The 18067-nt window shown below is 41.4% G+C and overlaps 1 protein-coding gene across 1 annotated transcript; it reads left to right on the forward strand.

Annotated features, from left to right (window-relative positions):
* Nucleotides 1–10329: 10329 nt before the first annotated feature.
* On the forward strand, nucleotides 10330–11695 carry LOC117489193 (piggyBac transposable element-derived protein 4-like). Its single transcript, XM_034138362.1, has one exon. The coding sequence runs from the start codon at nucleotides 10330–10332 to the stop codon at nucleotides 11680–11682; it is 1353 nt and encodes a 450-aa protein (XP_033994253.1). The 3' UTR covers nucleotides 11683–11695.
* Nucleotides 11696–18067: the final 6372 nt, after the last annotated feature.

Raw genomic sequence — 18067 nt, forward strand, 5'->3', positions numbered from 1 at the left:
TCCCAACACTGTTTGATTGCACCACACAAAGATCCATGCAGCCAGAAGCATTTGTTGCACATCAGGAGAAACAGTGCGGCCCATATTCAGTTGATCACCACAAACATAACTGAGAGCGGGAAACATTTTCTAGGCCTCCTTCTCGGCTCCACGTCACCATGGGCCATCCTCAAGAGGGTCCCGTCTCCATCCTCCCCTAGAGGGTCCTGTCAACTTCTATATCTAATACAATATGAATAGGTGACATAAAAGAAAAGTACCAAAATGTATGAACAAATACAAAAACTAGATAAATACGTAAACAAAATATTAAGAATACCGTTCCGGTGCATAATATGTTTAAGGTACTAGAAGATTGTTTACTTAAGTTATACGTACATTTGAGGTTTGCATTTCTAAGGAAAAGGTTCCCAGAATTCTTCAAACATATTTAGTATTCCAGCGCGTGAGGTGGTCTACTAGGGGCCGTGGTGGTTGTACAGTCTGACTGCTGCAGGAAGGAAGGAACTGTGGTATCTCTCTGGGAAACACCGTGGTGCAGCAGCCTCACTGAAGGACCTGTGGTATCTCTCTGTGAAACACCGTGATGCAGCAGCCTCACTGAAGGAGCTGTGGTATCGCTCGGTGAAACACCGTGGTACAGCAGCCTCACTGAAGGAGCTGTGGTATCTCTCCGTGAAACACCGTGGTGCAGCAGCCTCACTGAAGGAGCTGTGGTATCTCTCCAGTGTTTCCCCTATATACAAATAGTGGCGGCGCAGCGCCGCTGCTGAAATATGCGCGCCGCCGCTAGGGGGCGCCAGCCAGGTACCCAAAAAAAAAAACAGTGAAAGGAGAAACAGTGCGGCCCATATTCAGTTGATCACCACAAACATAACTGAGAGCGGGAAACATTTTCTAGACCTCCCTTCTCGGCTCCACGTCACCATGGGCCATCCCCAAGAGGGTCCCGTCTCCGTCCTCCCCTAGAGGGTCCTGTCAACTTCTATATCTAATAAAATATGAATAGGTGACATAAAAGAAAAGTACCAAAATGTATGAACAAATACAATAGAAGATTGTTTACTTATGTTATACGTATATTTGAGGTTTGCATTTCTAAGGAAAAGGTTTCCAGATTTCTTCAAACATATTTAGTCTGTTCCTCAAATATTTTTAGACAGTGATATTCCCCATCAGGGGTATTCCAGCGCGTGAGGCAGGGCTCTCGACTAACTTTTTTCACCATCCTCCCGGAACCGTCCCGAAATACAATCTAAGCCGTCCCGAAATTAATGTGGACCGTCCCGAATTTAAAATATTTGTTTTTCTACATTATCATTAGTTAAAATCCTTCAAAGTGACCTTTAACATAAATAAAACATCATACAAATCATTAGATGATAATTCATCAACCTTTTTATTTGAGTAAATCAGTCAAACACATAAACAAAGGCCAAATATATTTAAAAAAAACACACAAGCGAGAAAGTTCCTCTAATATTGAATCCAATCAAGTCCCATCCGATTAACAACAAAATCCAACACTCTGTCCTGAAGACAGAACCCAGAGTAACCACTAACCAGGATGACAGTCTGTAACACAGTCAGGAGACCTTTACAAACTGCCCCGCCCCCTCGCACACAGGAGAGAGCTCTCTCGTCTGGATTGGAAAGATCGAAAATAAGATCGAAAATACATCATAGATGCATTTTGTAGTCTTATTGCATATTAGAAACGGAGTTGGCGAAACTAAAACTGCAATATAATGTTCATGTAGCAATAATACATATGACATATATGTTTTAAATGTCTCTACCACTGTCTTTAATAATTCCGGCCCGGGGCCCGTTTAATACCGGGGCTCGGTACCCATCCCTACATGGGGAGAGGCGCAGCATATTGCTAAGGACTACATGCGATGGAGAGTTCTCATCTCAGCTGCAATGACATGTCTGGAAACCCCCTCTCGGGTGCCGCATGCATAGCACGCCGTCAAAAGCTGCTTCATAAGTTAAGTTTCGTTTCTCCGCACCGCTCCGGGGTAAAAAAATGGTAGTTACATCACAGCTGTACGGCTGGCTGACAGCTGTAGCTATACGTACTGTGTGTGTGTGTATTTCGCGGGTTGCTAAATGCTTTGTGTGTGTTTCTGTTGACAAGGAGGTTTAATAACTGTGTGCTACACAAAACGTGCAGTCAGTTTTATTTTCATCGCCGTTCGTAGTAAGAGTTAGCAGGGTATTTTTATTTTAACTCTCGTCCCAAATTCGTCCCAAAATTAATTTATATCCTCCCCGACCCGATTTTTTTCGGCCCCGGCCCCAGCTCGAGCCCTGGCGTGAGGTGGTCTACTAGGGGCCGTGGTGGTTGTACAGTGACCGCTGCAGGAAAGAAGGAGCTGTGGTATCTTTGTGAAACACCGTGGTGCAGCAGCCTCACTGAAGGAGCTGTGGTATCTCTCCGTGAAACACCGTGATGCAGCAGCCTCACTGAAGGAGCTGTGGTATCTCTCCGTGAAACACCGTGATGCAGCAGCCTCACTGAAGGAGCTGTGGTATCTCTCTGTGAAACACCGTGGTGCAGCAGCCTCACTGAAGGAGCTGTGGTGTCTCTCTGTGAAACACCGTGGTGCAGCAGCCTCACTGAAGGAGCTGTGGTATCTCTCCGTGAAACACCGTGATGCAGCAGCCTTACTGAAGGACCTGTGGTGTCTCTCTCTGAAACACCGTGATGCAGCAGCCTCACTGAAGGAGCTGTGGTATCTCTCCAGTGTTTCCCCTATATACAAATAGTGGCGGTGCAGCGCCGCTGCTGAAATATGCGTATAATATGGTTGCTGTGGAATCTGAGAGGGGGATTTGCTTGATTTGACCTGTTATTTCCTCTTTTTGTTTGCCTTCAAACATGGTCTCCATCACTTCAGTCATGCATTCTTTTATACTTCAGTTATTATCCAGTGGAAAGTCCTTACCTACTGGCCTAGTTCAATCAAAGTGGTTACTTTTTTTTTGGCTGGGCAGTGTAGTTTTACACACCGTCTTATTTGACTTTCTCAGGACTTAAAACTGTTTTTTGGGGGCAGACCGCCACAAAGACAAAATATATATTTACACACGTAAGGTCATCATCTTAACAGTTTTGTATGCTCATCCGTGAGCAGAGCATCAAGTTGACATGTCTATTACAGCTGAATGCGGCGATTACCATTTTGTTCAGCAAAACGCCTCACAAACGTATTAAGATCAACAGCTTTAGTGCGTTTTGATTCAATGCTGAGTACAGCCAAACGTGACAGTCATTGTAGACCGCAAATACCTCATTCCTTCAGTACTTGGGTCCGAATGCTTCTCGTTTTGCGCCGTCCCGTTCAAATGAAATTGCCGCCAATCATATTTCCACGCTCGCGCCAGGGCCGGGGGAGGGGTTACAAAACGTGCGTCTTGTGCTGCATTCACTTGCACTCGGACATTAGAGACTTTCTCTCATAAATGTCCGATGAGCCACAACTTTTCTTTTAAAACAAAGCTGCCAACTGGGGTGGCAGCTGAGATGGCAAGGCCTATTTGTAGGGTGGCAGTTGCCACCCCATGCCACCCCGGTAGGTTAGGGTTACACAGATAATACAGATGAAAAGTATAATTTGCTCAGAGTCCAGAGATAGTTGTGGTTCGGTCCGGATCCGGACCGAAGTCCGGATTTTGAGGATGCCTGGTTTATAGCATCCTCTGTTAGTGACTGCAGGAGGACATATGACTTTAACATCTCATATTAGGAAGTGCAGCTGCATTAATTGTTTCTTTATCAAATTCACAGAAAAAACACATCACATTTCTTTGTTTGAGTTTATATCTCACTGTAACTAAAGTGCAAAGTCATCTTCATGGAGCTAATGTACTATCTCTCCTCATATAAATGTAAAAAATGCTCCAAACTTACTGAAACTCTCTAAAACATGTCCAACTAAAACCACCAGACTCAGGGACAGTTTCATCCCACAGGCCATAAGACTATTAAACACCTGAACTTTGAAACAACATCCATAACCAGGGGTGCACACAACTTTCTCAGTGAGGTACTCAGATGAGTACCTGGAGTCAGTGTTTGGTACTCCAACTTCTGGCGATTGTCAACGGGGGGGGGGGGGGGGGGGGGGCGTCAGTGGAGTACAGCGCTTCGCGATTGTCAAGGGGGGGGGGGGGGGGGGGGGGGGGGGATAGTGGAGTACAGAGCTTCGTGACCGCGGAGCGTGTGAACGTTGTGATCAGCTGTTTTAGCGCAGGCCTGCTGTACAGACCGACGTTAACAGCAGCCCTGTCTGTGCACACGGAGACCGACTCTGTAGTCCGGTGAACTAACCGCCTTCTGGAAAAGCTTCACATTACGTCGGTACGCAAATGCGCTTTGTGTCACAAGTGACGGTACGCATTTCAGATTGTTGCCGCGCATGCGTACCTGCGTACCAGTTATGTGCACCCCTGTCCATAACATTAATCTGGCTGCAATTTAGAAATTATTGATCTAATATATCATATTCCAATAACTTGTATATAGACTCTTATTGCACTATTTCACTATTTTTCTTTTTGTATTTACTTGCATTATTTTTTCTGTTTTTCTGTGTTATTGTGTTGCTCTGTTGGAGGAGCCTGTGACCTCAGATTTTCATCGTCATAACTACACTGTAGCTATGTACGTATGACCAATAAAAGCCTTGAACCTTGTTGATAAATCGTGATCTTCTCGCTCCCAGGAAAGAAACTTAAAATAACGAGACTAATGGAGTCTCTGAAAAGGTTCAAATGGGTAGTTTAATTAAGTAACGTGGTTGAATAACAAGCATGGGTAATGGAGAGACAAAGCCGGCGTTGTCTTCAGGGAGGCTGCAGCGAAGAAAAGGCGCGAGCGGTCCTCTGTCCGCTGTTTTTATCCATGTCTCGTCGTCTCCCGCTGTGCAAATAGTGGGTGGCCCCCTACTCATTTGCCGGTTCGATATCGCGAGAGCACAGATGATTTCGACATTGATATTCTCTGCCTACTTCCTTAAGCATTTTCTCCTCATTATCTCTGTCATGACTTTCTATTTAATACCTTATAAACAGCTGTAATACTTAGTTTAGAAGTCCTAGTGGTTCCGCTCCGGCAGTTCTTATTTTACGGAAATTCCCTCTGACGTCATAGCTTCTCACGTATCTGTAAACACTACGATCAACTAGACCATTTAATATTCAGCAGTAATAATATCTTAACGTCTATCGATGTAGTGTTAAAGTCCGTACGATTTGGTGTGTAACACTCCAAGTCATTTTCACTTTACATTCAGAAAACGCAACATTAGTCACAAGCTAACCGGATAAAGGATTTTTCAGAATAAAAGCTTGGCATTGATTTCCTGAGAACTTCCGGGCTTTTCCACAATAAAACAGCTTTAAACTGACGATATGTTTTAGACTGAATTATGCTGTTTAACATTGATTTTAATTTCTAACAATCCCTCCTTTCACACCATTTAAGGTGTGAACACAATACTAAAAGTAATAAGTTCTTCATCTGACTGCTTTTAAACTGACGGTATGTTTTAGACTAAATCATGCCATAAAACATTGAATTTTAATTTCTAACAACCTTGAACATAGCACCATGCCTACACACGGTAACATCACGTCCTGACCTGTAGAGAGACAGTAAAGTGGAGCCAGGATTCAGTTAACCCGCCTAACAAAGGACAATGGTAACACATGTAAAGAGTACATAAACAATAATTGTCTTTTATACAACATTTACATTTTTCCAGATTTTTTTTTATTGTGTGGTATTTGTGATGTCATCTTTTCTACTAAAAAAGTAATATATTACTTTACTTCGTTACTCTCTACATAAAGTAACTCGTTACTCCTTACATTACTTTTGCGTTACTCAGCAACAGCCTAGCCAAAACAAAAAACGTAGGCCTACATGTGCACACATAACAATTACTATTGCAATAAGGAAGACATAACACAAGTTAATAACGGTGAACATTCTAGTTTTTGCTGCTTGTTCGGAGTCGGCACTCACTCAACATCATCACTCTGGGTACAAGGGTCTTTAGCTACTAGCTTGGTGTTAGCATGTTGCCTCTGCAGGTGCTTGGAGAGGTTTGATGTTGTTGTGTTTGAAGCAGAGCACCTTACCGTCACATTCCTGTCCTTTCTTCTTACACATGTAAAGTAATGGGCATACCTCCACCCCTCGGAAGTTATAGCTGTTGATGTCTCTGTCTCAGTCTGCAGCACAACCCCTGTGACAGCTGCATGTGGACAAGTCGCGCAAATGTTACGCAAATATAAACCTGCGGTGGAAATCCCTCTAGTGACTTGAAATATTTAAAATGTTAAAAGTTAGACAATCACATTTACCAATCTTATCTACCCCTGGAACTAGCTAAACTAGTTATAAATGTTTATTATTTACTGTCGGGTCACTCATTACTGGATCAGCGAGCTGCATGAGACACAGACGGGCTGTCAGGAGAGAGAGAGAGAGACTCAGTTTATTAAACCCGCCGTGTTATTATCCAAAGTTACTGTACACTTCTGAATGTTAGTAACTATAGTGTGATTACTGAATTTATAACAGTAACGCGTTACATTACTCCGTTACCCCCAACTCTGGCCCTAGGCAAACATTCACTGGGGGGCCCTCGAACCAGCTTTTCATCACCACGCACAGCCGCCAGCAACCCCCCACCCCCCCACCCCCCGGGGCATTGCGGAGCAAGGCAACAAAAATTAAAGTGGACCTATCATGCTATATTTAAATTATATATTGTAGGGCCATACCTATATAAGGTATATTTATAAGTTTCTGTTTTCAAAATACCAAACAGATCTTGCATTTTAGCCATGCCTCATTTCGCTCTGTGCTGTTTGCTGTCTACAGGTCTGATTCTGCTGACCACGCCCCCCTGCAGGAGAGGGGAGACGTGCTCTGATCAGCTGCTGGGCTGTCAGAAGAGGGGGAGAAAAAGAGATCTCCGTCCTCCGTGTTTTATTATATAGAGTCGTTATTCATTTGTTTTAAAGCTCAATAAATAACAAAGAAGACCTTTGACCGGCACTTTTCTAATTTTGTCCGGAAGATTTAAACTTTAACGGACATCTTGACCGGCGAAAGAAACTGAAACTCTGCCGCACGGTCCCCTCGTTCCTTGGAAGAGGCGGAGAGGTGGGTGTTTGTCATCTGCTGGTGGACTAACCGGAGAGAATTACAGTGCTTGCCTCGACGGGGAGGGATTGCATTGAATTAAGGCGATACACCCCAGGTGAATAGGGTACTTTTTTTAACTTAAATATATCAGCTAGAAATTTCTCCAGTTAATTACTTACAATAAGGCAATTGTCTTTTGTATTACAAGTTCTCTGAAATAGCATGTTTAAATATACAAATGAGCCATTATCTCATGAAATATGCGCATATTTTAACACATTTCAGGAACCGAAATCTGAACTTTGGATAAAGCCAGGATCAAAATTATTGTTTCATTTTGTAGTCATATTAGTATCTAAGGCTTTTACAGAAGGGATTTTGGATATCTCTTTGTATCACTCCATAAATCAGCCCTAAAATATCAACTTTCACCATGTTTTTAGGTATAAAATGTTATATAATTCAGGTTATGAATTATATATGACCAAACCCTTCTGTAAAAGCCTTCATAATATTGATAGGAATATAACTGGAAGGTTTGGTGTATGTAAGTGCTACTGAAGTGGAAATTTCGAACTCAGAGTAGGAGAAAAAACTCATTTTGAGAAAACGACCTTTAAAGATTGCAGTGTGACGCTAGCTAAACCCTCCTGTTATCTGGATGATAGCTTGCGCATCGACGCACTCCCTGAAGGTATTTCATGTTCGGGGTCATTTGTTTTTTGAATAACCTTGCTTTGTGCAAGTGACAATTGTTGTAGTCTTCTCTGTGAACGTTTTTTTCGCCGTTATTTTGCCATTTTCAGATTTAAGTTTCTGGCGGAAAGCTAACCAGGAAGTGTTTTAGCACACCACGTGACGCATCTGAACGAATCACGTTGTCAGAAATTGACACCAGCCAATGAGATTTCGTTTCTTGGTTTAAGACCCCTTTGTACTTTCACGATTGGTTGCTGGTACAAAGGAAATGACCATATTTGGATCCGATGAGATTGTGCAGGAGAGACGGAGCTTTCCAACGATGCCTCTGATGACATGGTGCAAACAGCGGTTGCGGTACTTTATGTTACGTTAGAAAGCTAACTTTTGGTGAGTTTAGGAGAAATCTACAGACGCAAATAGACAAACTTTAGTCAAATAAACACTTAAATGTGTATTTTGTACGTTTTCCTTCCAAAAGCCTGAAAGAAAACATGTTATGGAATCAAAATAGCACAAAATCTCAAAATTGACCAGTGCAGGAAAAACGATGTTTTTGCCTGCCGTGTCTCGCCTTAAAGCAGCGGGAGCAAACGCTTGCCTCGGGGAGGGAGAAAAAAAGCCACAGCGGAGAATAAACAGAAGGGTAACCATGGTAACTATGGGCGGGAAGTCTTCTTCGCTGCTTTTGTGGCAGACTACAGCGCCACTTACAGGCCTGGCATATGTACTACAGCGTCTCCAGCGCTTTCGAGCGGCAATGGCCGGCCGTGGCCCAACCCCACATTCCCCTGATAGGTGGAGAGTTGGCCCAATAGCCGTAGCGCCACTTCTGTGACGACATAGAAGTGTTCAAATCTGGATCAGTCTGTATCAGATCCGTTGCAGCCCCTTTTTTAGAGATTTGGATATGGAGGAAAATAGAGAGGGTTGTGTTTTCTGACACTTGGTGAGTTCCCTGGAACACCGGGGACACATATTCATGTAGAAAAGACGTACAAAAGTGCATTTTGCATGATAGGTCCTCTTTAAGATAAGAAGCAGCATTTTACGGCAAGCTATGCATGGGGCCGCCTTGAGAGGGTTTCCCGACATGTCGTTGCAGTAAATTAAAGGGTGTTTCATGTTGTCGTTGCTGTGGACCTTCTTAATCTACCTTCTTTGGGAGCCCCCTTCTGGTCCGGGGCCCCAAGTAGTTGCCTGCCTTGCCTGTTTGCAAGGTGCGCCCCTGGAAATGTTCATATATCTCTCTAATTGTTGGGGTGTACCACATCTGTAGAGTCTTGTGGTGTAGATGCTCTGCTATGAGGAGTATATCGTATCCTATAACCACCTGAAACCAAAGGGGGGCGGGTTTGTGTTCAAATAAGCATACGATGTAGTTATGGCTGGTATGTATAACGTGTTGTAGTTCCATAATAAGGTAGTAACATCCATAATTTAAAACAACAATTTATATTTTAATATTACGAAGCTGTGAGATCCTGCTGGGAAGTGACGTCATGTAAACGATGGGTTGTCCTTCAATAAAGCTTTTTTAAAATAAAACTACATTCATTTAATATTCAGCAATAATAACATTTCAGCGTCAATAAATGTAGTGTTAAAGTCAGTGTGTTTTAGAGTGCAACACTACGTATCATTTTCACCTTAAATTCACTTTTTCTTAAAAACGTAACATTAGCCACATGCTAATGCTAACCGGAAATTAAGAATTTTCAGAATAAAGGTTTTAAGTTAAGAGTGTGTGTGAACTTCCGGTTTTTCAGAATAAAACAGCTTTAATTAACCCTTAAGAATTTCATGTTCATGCCATTTTGGCTGTGTTGAATGAATATTGCTCAAACTTGCCAGAGGATATTCTTTTTTAGTTGTATATTGAATTGTCGTCTCAGTTTTTTAAATTAGCCTAAAATGGCTAAGCTACACAAAAACCGACACATTTGTTCCTAGCGGCAAAAAATGCCCCATTGAAAACCATTGAAAATGCTTTTTTTGACCCCACATTTATCTTATCATAAACTCTTGATTTCCTTTATGTTAAGATTTCATTTTGGACTTCGAGCTTTCAATTTTCAATTTTTACATTTGCCTACAAGATGGCGATAATTTTAACCCTTTGAAGCATGTAGCAAAATGTCACCCTTTTTACTGTTTTCTGCAAGGGTCACTTGCTACTGAAATGATATGTGTGTGTCGCTTTTGATGTTGGATAATGGTGTGTGTGTGTGCGTGTGTGTGTGTGTGTGCGTGTGCGTGTGCGTGTGTGTGTCAAACTTCAAAAGACTTTTCTCTTAGAAGGCCACACTGCGTAATAATCTAATTCAATAATAAAAACAATGAGTTGCGAGAACCAAAACAAAATTGGACTTTGTTTTGGTTCTCGCTCAGGTTGTTTATACAGGTGCACTGCAGCCATGGTTATAAGTATTACTATTAGTGCAGGAGTAGTCTTTTTGGAGATGGCAAGGCATTACAGCACACAGGAAGCTCTGGACATCATCATGCACTCTGATTGCGAGGATGGCTCCTCATCCTCCTCCGTGGACTCTGAGGCTGACACAGAAGAGGCCTCAGAGTCCACGGAGGACACCTCAGAGGTGGGAACAGACCAGCTAGTGTCCAACTCAGACTCATCTGAAACTGAGAGCGGAGGGGAATTGGAGGAAGCAGCTGCAGGATGGACTTCAAAATATGGTAAAGTGTTTTGGTCTCCCACAAACACTGAGACGCTCCGCTACGTCCCAGCAGCCAGAAGTTTGATCCCGGGACCAACACACTATGCTGTCGCCCGAATCAGTGACCCGGCATCCAGCTTTGCACTGCTGCTGACAGATGACATCCTGCAGCATATTGTGTCCATGACAAACCTGCATGGGAGACGGTCAATTACAGAGTGGCGAGATATGGACACAGAGGAACTGCAGGCTTACGTGGGGCTGCTCATTTTGGCCGGTGTTTACAGGTCAAAAAATGAATCGACCCTCAGCCTCTGGAGTGAGAAATCGGGATGGAGCATTTTCCGAGCCACGATGTCCCACAAGAGGTCTCACCAAATCAGCCGAACACTGCGGTTCGACGACAAGCTATCCCGACCGCGGCGCCGGGATGACAAGCTGGCTGCCTTCCGCAAAGTCTGGGATATGTGGACGCACCGCCTGCCGATGCTGTTCAGCCCATTCAGCGACGTCTGCGTGGATGAACAGCTCGTCCCATTCAGAGGCAGGTGCAGCTTCAAGCAGTACATGCCAAAAAAGCCGGCCAAATACGGTATAAAGATTTGGGCAAACTGTGATGTAAAATCATCCTACGCCTGGAGACTGCAGGTGTATACAGGCAAAGCAGCTGGCAGTCGTCCTGAAGTCAACCAGGGGATGAGGGTGGTCCTGGAGATGACAGAGGGGCTCCAGGGACACATCATTACCTGTGACAATTTTTTCACGTCCTTTGCCCTGGCTGAGGAGCTGCTCAGGAGAAAACTGGCCCTGGTTGGCACAATTCGCCGAAACAAGCCTGAGCTTCCCCCTATTTTGCTCCAGGCAAGAGCGAGAGCGATCCTCTCCTCCACCTTTGCCTTTACGAAGACCCACACACTGGTCTCTTACATCCCTCGACGGAGCAGGAATGTGCTGCTTCTAAGCACGAAACACCGCAGTCCAGACGTAAGCGACGAAATGAAGAGAAAGCCAGTCATAATCAAAGACTACAACCGATGCAAAGGAGGTGTCGACAACCTTGATAAGGTAGGTGCCATTAGGCATCAGTTACGCACACATGTATTCTTACTCTTATATTCTTGTCTGAAATATATGTAGGTTTTTTTCAAATGAGCATTTTCCTATGAAATAATTAATATTTGCATCATGAGAGAAAATGCTTGGAATCATGTATTCAAATTGTCTTGTTTTATGTGTTTGTTAGGTTGTTGCCACCTACTCCTGCAGGAGAAGAACAAATCGCTGGCCACTTGCCCTCTTCCACAACCTGGTTGACATTTCCCATTACAACGCCTACGTCCTGTGGACATCAATCGAGCCATCCTGGCAGCAGCAGAAACCGTACAGGAGGAGGCTCTTCATTGAAGAGGTGGGAGAAATACTGGTGACCCCACACATCAAGAAGAGAGGGCGCCTTCCCCGCTCATCAGCCGCTGCAACAATAGTGTCAGATCTGCAGGGTGCTGCTGCAGGCCCCTCTCTCATCAGTGAACGGAAGAGCAGGAGGCAGTGCAACTTTTGCATGGACAGAAGAGTTTGCAGCACCTGCTGCAAATGTGGGAAATTCATATGCAAGACCACAGTCTGTCCATTTGCAGCCCCTGCTCAACCTGAGCTGAACTCTCACAGCCAGACACACAGTGTTCATTCAATGTTCATCTTTGTAAAATAAATGTTTTTCTGGTTCAAAATGATCTTGTATTATTCATTTTAGTCAGGCTGGAGTAAAAATAGGAATATATCATATTTTTATGGCAGTTTTTGTGAGGGTGGCATTTTCTGGCCTTAGGATGACGAGTGTGAGTTTTTGTTTAAATCTAACACTGCAAAAAAAATAACAATGCATTCAAATTAATGTTGCTGCCAATCATTGACCAATCTAGGGACCTAATAATAACAATCATCAAATATTCCTTGAAATGTATTTTTTGAAAATGATTCTAGTTTTTTGTTCTTTTCAATAAAAAAACTGGAGTTTTTTCAACAAACTGGCATTTAAAGGGTTAAAATCCCCAAAATATAATTCATATTTCATATTTGTATGTCAGGCTGGAGTCATTTTAAAAGACTGACTCTTTGAAAGTGGGAAAGAATATGAATATATCATATTTTTATAGCAGTTTTTGTGAAGGTGGCAATTTCTGGCCTTAGGAACACGAGTGTGAGTTTTTGTTTAAACCTGACACTGCAAAAAAAATAACAATGCATTCAAATTAATGTTGCTGCCAATCATTGACCAATCTAGGGACCTAATAATAACAATCATCAAATATTCCTTGAAATGTATTTTTTGAAAATTATTCTAGTTTTTTGTTCTTTTCAATAAAAAAACTGTGGAGTTTTTTCAGCAAACTGGCATTTAAAGGGTTAAAATCCCCAAAATATAATTCATATTTGTATGTCAGGCTGGAGTAAATTTAAAAGACTGACTCTTTGAAAGTGGGAAAAAATATGAATATATCATAATTTTATAGCAGTTTTTGTGAAGGTGGCATTTTATGGCCTTAGGAACAAATACGTTTTTTTTTTTAAAGGGACTCTTAAGGGTTAAAAGAGCATATTTAATCTAAATTACGCCATATAAACATTGATTTTAATTTCTTACAATGTTTACAGCAGCACAATGTAAAGAAGCAAACAGGTCAGTGTGTTAATGAGGTCACCTGAGAGCAGCTCGTTAACAGCTCTCATTAAGGCCGGAGCTCGTTAGTCCACAGAGTCCAAGCTGCAGCTCATTAACCACAAACATCATTTCATCATCTGCAGGATGTTTTTACCGCCCTGACCTCTGCCCTGCAGGCTTCTCACTTTATGTGAGTGACATCTCAGTACTTTTGTATGTACATGTACTGTTTGAGAGCATGAGGGCCAATATGTAGTATGTTAAAATGCACTCTCAGTACTGGATGGTGCATCATACCGGTCAAACAGTTGAGAGGAAACGGCAGACACATCTCACTATCAACAGCATCTCCAACCCAGTCTCACGGCATTTCGTGTTATTAGTCACGAAATTAATTTAATCTATTGATTTGTGTTCACCAACACGATTTTCACCTTTTTTTCGTGTCACACAGAACGATTTTAAATGCAATGTATTTCTATTGGTAGTATGTTTCGTGCCTGCAACACGTCTTTTTGTCCGGTCGGGTCTTGGAAGACCAGAAGCTGTGTGGTTCATAAAAACATGTTCTTACTCAATATCTTACCCTAAGCCTAACCCCTAGATTCCACCGGGTCCGTCTGCGCCGCGTTGCGGTTTTGGTCCGGCCTCCTCCGGCGTCATACCCTACCAGGCGCGTTTCAGAAGCGTTTCAGAAGCGGAGCGTCTTGCCTGCCGGCTCGCAGTTTTGTTGATTTGGGCATATTTCCTGGACAGGCTACTTTGTACAGACAAAGTTAATAATAACTGTAATATTCCAGTTATAAACGACATGAATCAAAGATGTGTTGCTGTATTTTAGTGGTAAAAAAAATGCATTCATCATCATAATTATTCTATATATATAATTTACACAGTGCCTGTAAACCGGAGGAGAACGCTGGCATTTCTCCTCCTACTTGAAAGACTACGGAGGGATAGGGTCTGCAAAATTAGTTTGTGTGTGTGTGTATATATCTATATATATATATATGCTATATATGCTCTGAAAGTTCCACTTCCTGCCTGCCCGACCTTACGTTACGGCTGCGCCGCGACAAAAATAGGATTCGATCCTAATTTTAGAGGAGCCCTGCGCCGAGCCGCTTCTGGGACGCTTCTGAGCCGTAACGCGCCGCGTGTGGTGGAATAGCACCCATTGACTAGAGTGGCCGCGATCGCCGTGAGCACCGCGGCGCAGCCGTAACGCGCCCGTAACGCGCCGCAGACGGACCCGGTGGAATCTAGGGGTAACCCTATCCCTTTTATTTTAAATTGTATAATGTCTGAGTTTTGTTGCCGTCAGTGAGGAAAAGAAATGTCTCAGAGCCTCAGAATACTGAAATCTGTATTTTATGTCATCTTTTTTTCCTTCTAATTTGTTATTATTTGGTGCAGGCACGAAACATACTACCATTATAAATACATTGCTTCTAAAATCGTTCTTTGTCAGAATACTTAAATCTGTATTTTTTTAAATGTCTTTTTCCTTCCAATTTGTTATTATTTACATTGCTTTTAAAATCGTTCTGTGTGACACGAAAAAAATGGCGAAATCGTGTTGGTGAACACGAATCAATAGATTAATTTCGTGACTATAACACGAAATGCCGTGAGACTGTGTTGGCATCTCGGCTACGACACTGAAGCTACGCAACAAAGTGCGATTGCGGATCCTCTCGTGAACCTAGCACCACACAAAGCTATACATGTGGGGTGGTTTCTATATTCAAATACTCAGTGTTTCTGTTAGCCGGTATTTGACTGTAAAAATGGTAGAATATAAATCTCTCCGGTCATGTTGTACAGTAAAAATAATTAGCTGTAAGCACAATTGAAAGTGTATCAAAAATACTTTTAATAGACAAGTCAGCACTGACGCACCAAGTTTATGATAAACAAATGTTTATGATTCTTATACGTTTAGTTCAGCAGGATAATCTCCACATATTAACACCTCTTTGTGATTTCTAAAGTAAAAAGCTTATTAAATAAGTGGAATTGTCGTCTTTGTCCAGCACAGTGATTGAGAGAGGGGGTTAAGCTGCCAGTCAGATTACATTAGAGGCCGTAACGAGGACACGAGTATTTTCCCGCGGGACACGAAGAGCTGTCTCCTGGTGTGTTTTATTCATAATGAGTAATATTGCACAATGACCAAGAAAGACGGATGATTGAAATATAATAAAATGTCTCTGAGGATCATGTCCATCCCGAATAAGTGAAAGATTGTGTTTTTTTGGTTAATTCAATTTGTGCTCTTTCATGAATGTTAATTGGATGTCAGTCACACTGGATGTGCTCATGAAGTGAACAGATGCTAACCAGCGGCCCACAGCGCTGCACATGTTCCTCCTTTAACACGTTTAGACTCAAAACCAAACATCATCCAGCAAATAGATGGATAATGAGACAATAGATGTTTTGCATCCATTCCCAGACAGTTTGAACCTTTCTATGCAGTGCGTGGTCGAGGATCTCTTTATTTTGACCTTAAGGGCTATATATGAGGCCCTAAAGACACTGCTCCTGTATCAAATGCACACATTGATGCCACCAAATAACACAATGAAAATAGAAAGTATTACAAACAGAACCGTCTTCTTAATAGTTACATTTAACTGGAATTAATTTACATTAATTATTAATATATACACAAATATTCAACCTTCAAATGACCATTTCAAATCAACATAGCTCTGCACACTTACCAAAGAACAGTTAAAAGCAACTACATGATTAGTGACTTTATCCTTTCCTTAAAAGCCGTGCTTTGTATTGGTCGGGCGTATTAGAATATCTTAAAATGTGTGTGTGGAAATCTCAGTTCATTTGGAGGGCTGAGAGATTATGGCCTAAGAAACGGCTCCGTGTTACAGGACGGGTGGTTTGCAGACTCTTTGCACGGAGGAGCAAAAAAATGAAGTCAACCCATATCGACCCTAAATATAGTCTATGTTAAGAACGAGAAAGGTTTTAACATATATGTAGTTTTTTGAACACATGACAAATATGTGAGGGTGATGAAGTCAGAGCATCGTCCTATGAGCCGGGGCCCAATTTAACCCCTGTGTGTATCTGATACCTGAACATATTACTAACATAAAACAAAGTACTGAATTAATCAAAGGAACGCTTTAAATATTTACTATTTTAAGATGTTTATGTCTATTTTACATTAACTTGACATTGCCTTCTCAGAACCTGCCATTCCAAACAACATGATATTTGTGATTGGCAGATGACCTTTAATGAATATATAATGAGCTCCATGGAGGAAGAAGGATGGTGATAAAAGCAGCATCACAGGTTCATGTTCACTGAGATGCTGTCTGTCTGTACATGCTTCATCATATCTACATTAATGTTGTATTAATGTTTCACCAGCTGGATTCAGGTCAGTTTCTCCTCATGTTCACTGAGATGCTGTCTGTCTGTACATGCTTCATCATATCTACATTAATGTTATACTAATGTTTCACCAGCTGGATTCAGGTCTGTTTCTCCTCATGTTTCGTGTTCACATACAGTCCATGGTTCACTGTGGTCATGTTTCTGCTCAGTGGTATATATGTTAATATTTTAACAGGTGGATTCAGGTCTGTTTCTCCTCATGTTTCGTGTTCCTTGTGCTAATGTTGGTTTAATATCTCACTTATAAATGTTCTTTTGAAGTCATATGTATAAATGTTTCTTATATTATTGTTATATATTCACGTTAATATTTTAACAGGTGGATTCAGGTCAGTTTCTCCTCATGTTTCGTGTTCACATACAGTCCATGGTTCTCTGTGGTCATGTTTCTGCTCAGTGGTATATATATTAATGTTTTAACAGCTGGATTCAGGTCAGTTTCTCCTCATGTTTCGTGTTCATTGTGATGATTGTCTGCTGGTTTATGACTCATTTCACATATATGTCATATGTATAACCACTCTTTAAATCATTGTTATTTGCTCATGCTTTTGTTTTAACAGGTGGAGGTCAGTTTCTCCTCATGTTCACTGAGATTATGTTTCTCTGTTTTCATGATTAATCATATATTAACATTCTTTAAATGAATGTTATAAATATTAATGTTGTGTGTATATATTAACATAATTGTTTAAACAGGTGGATTCAGGTCTGTTTCTCCGCCTGCTTCGTGTTCACTGTGATAATCTTTCTGTCTTTTTCTGATTCATTATGAAACAAAATATGTACTTTATATTAATGCTGTGTATATTAATGTTATATAAATTGAAGTTAATGTTTAAACAGGTGGATTCAGGTCAGTTTCTCCTCATGTTTCGTGTTCCTTGTGCTAATGTTAGTTTAATATCTCACTTATAAATGTTATTTTGAAGTCATATGTATAAATGTTTCTTACATTATTGTTATATATTCACGTTAATATTTTAACAGGTGGATTCAGGTCAGTTTCTCTTCATCTTTCGTGTTCCTTGTGATGATTGTTCTGCTGGTTTATGACTAATTTCACATATTAATGTCATGTTTCTCATTTTTCGTGTTCATTGTGATGATGCTTTTGCCTGTTTCTGATTCATGATAGATATTTATCATTGACTTATACATTAATGTTCAAGCAGATATTTTAGTATCTGATTAATTAACTGTGTATTCATATTCTATGAATACACTTTTTAAATATGAATGTTAAATAAATGTATGTTCAAAATGTTTCCTTATTCCTACTGTATATGTCAATGTGATATAAACTAATGTTATATCCTTTATTTAAATGTTTTAATAAATAATGTTAACAGGTTGGTTAGCTCTGTTGTTGTTACTGTTGTTGTTGTTGACCTGAGGTCACAGCGTGTTGTTTGTTGGGGTCTCCTC

This window comes from Trematomus bernacchii, unplaced genomic scaffold, assembly GCF_902827165.1.
Source record: "Trematomus bernacchii unplaced genomic scaffold, fTreBer1.1, whole genome shotgun sequence".
Taxonomy (NCBI): domain Eukaryota; kingdom Metazoa; phylum Chordata; class Actinopteri; order Perciformes; family Nototheniidae; genus Trematomus; species Trematomus bernacchii.

Bases quoted from the DNA above. Each gene is read 5' to 3' on its own strand.
- LOC117489193 (XM_034138362.1), top strand. From the start codon at position 10,330: ATGGCAAGGCATTACAGCACACAGGAAGCTCTGGACATCATCATGCAC.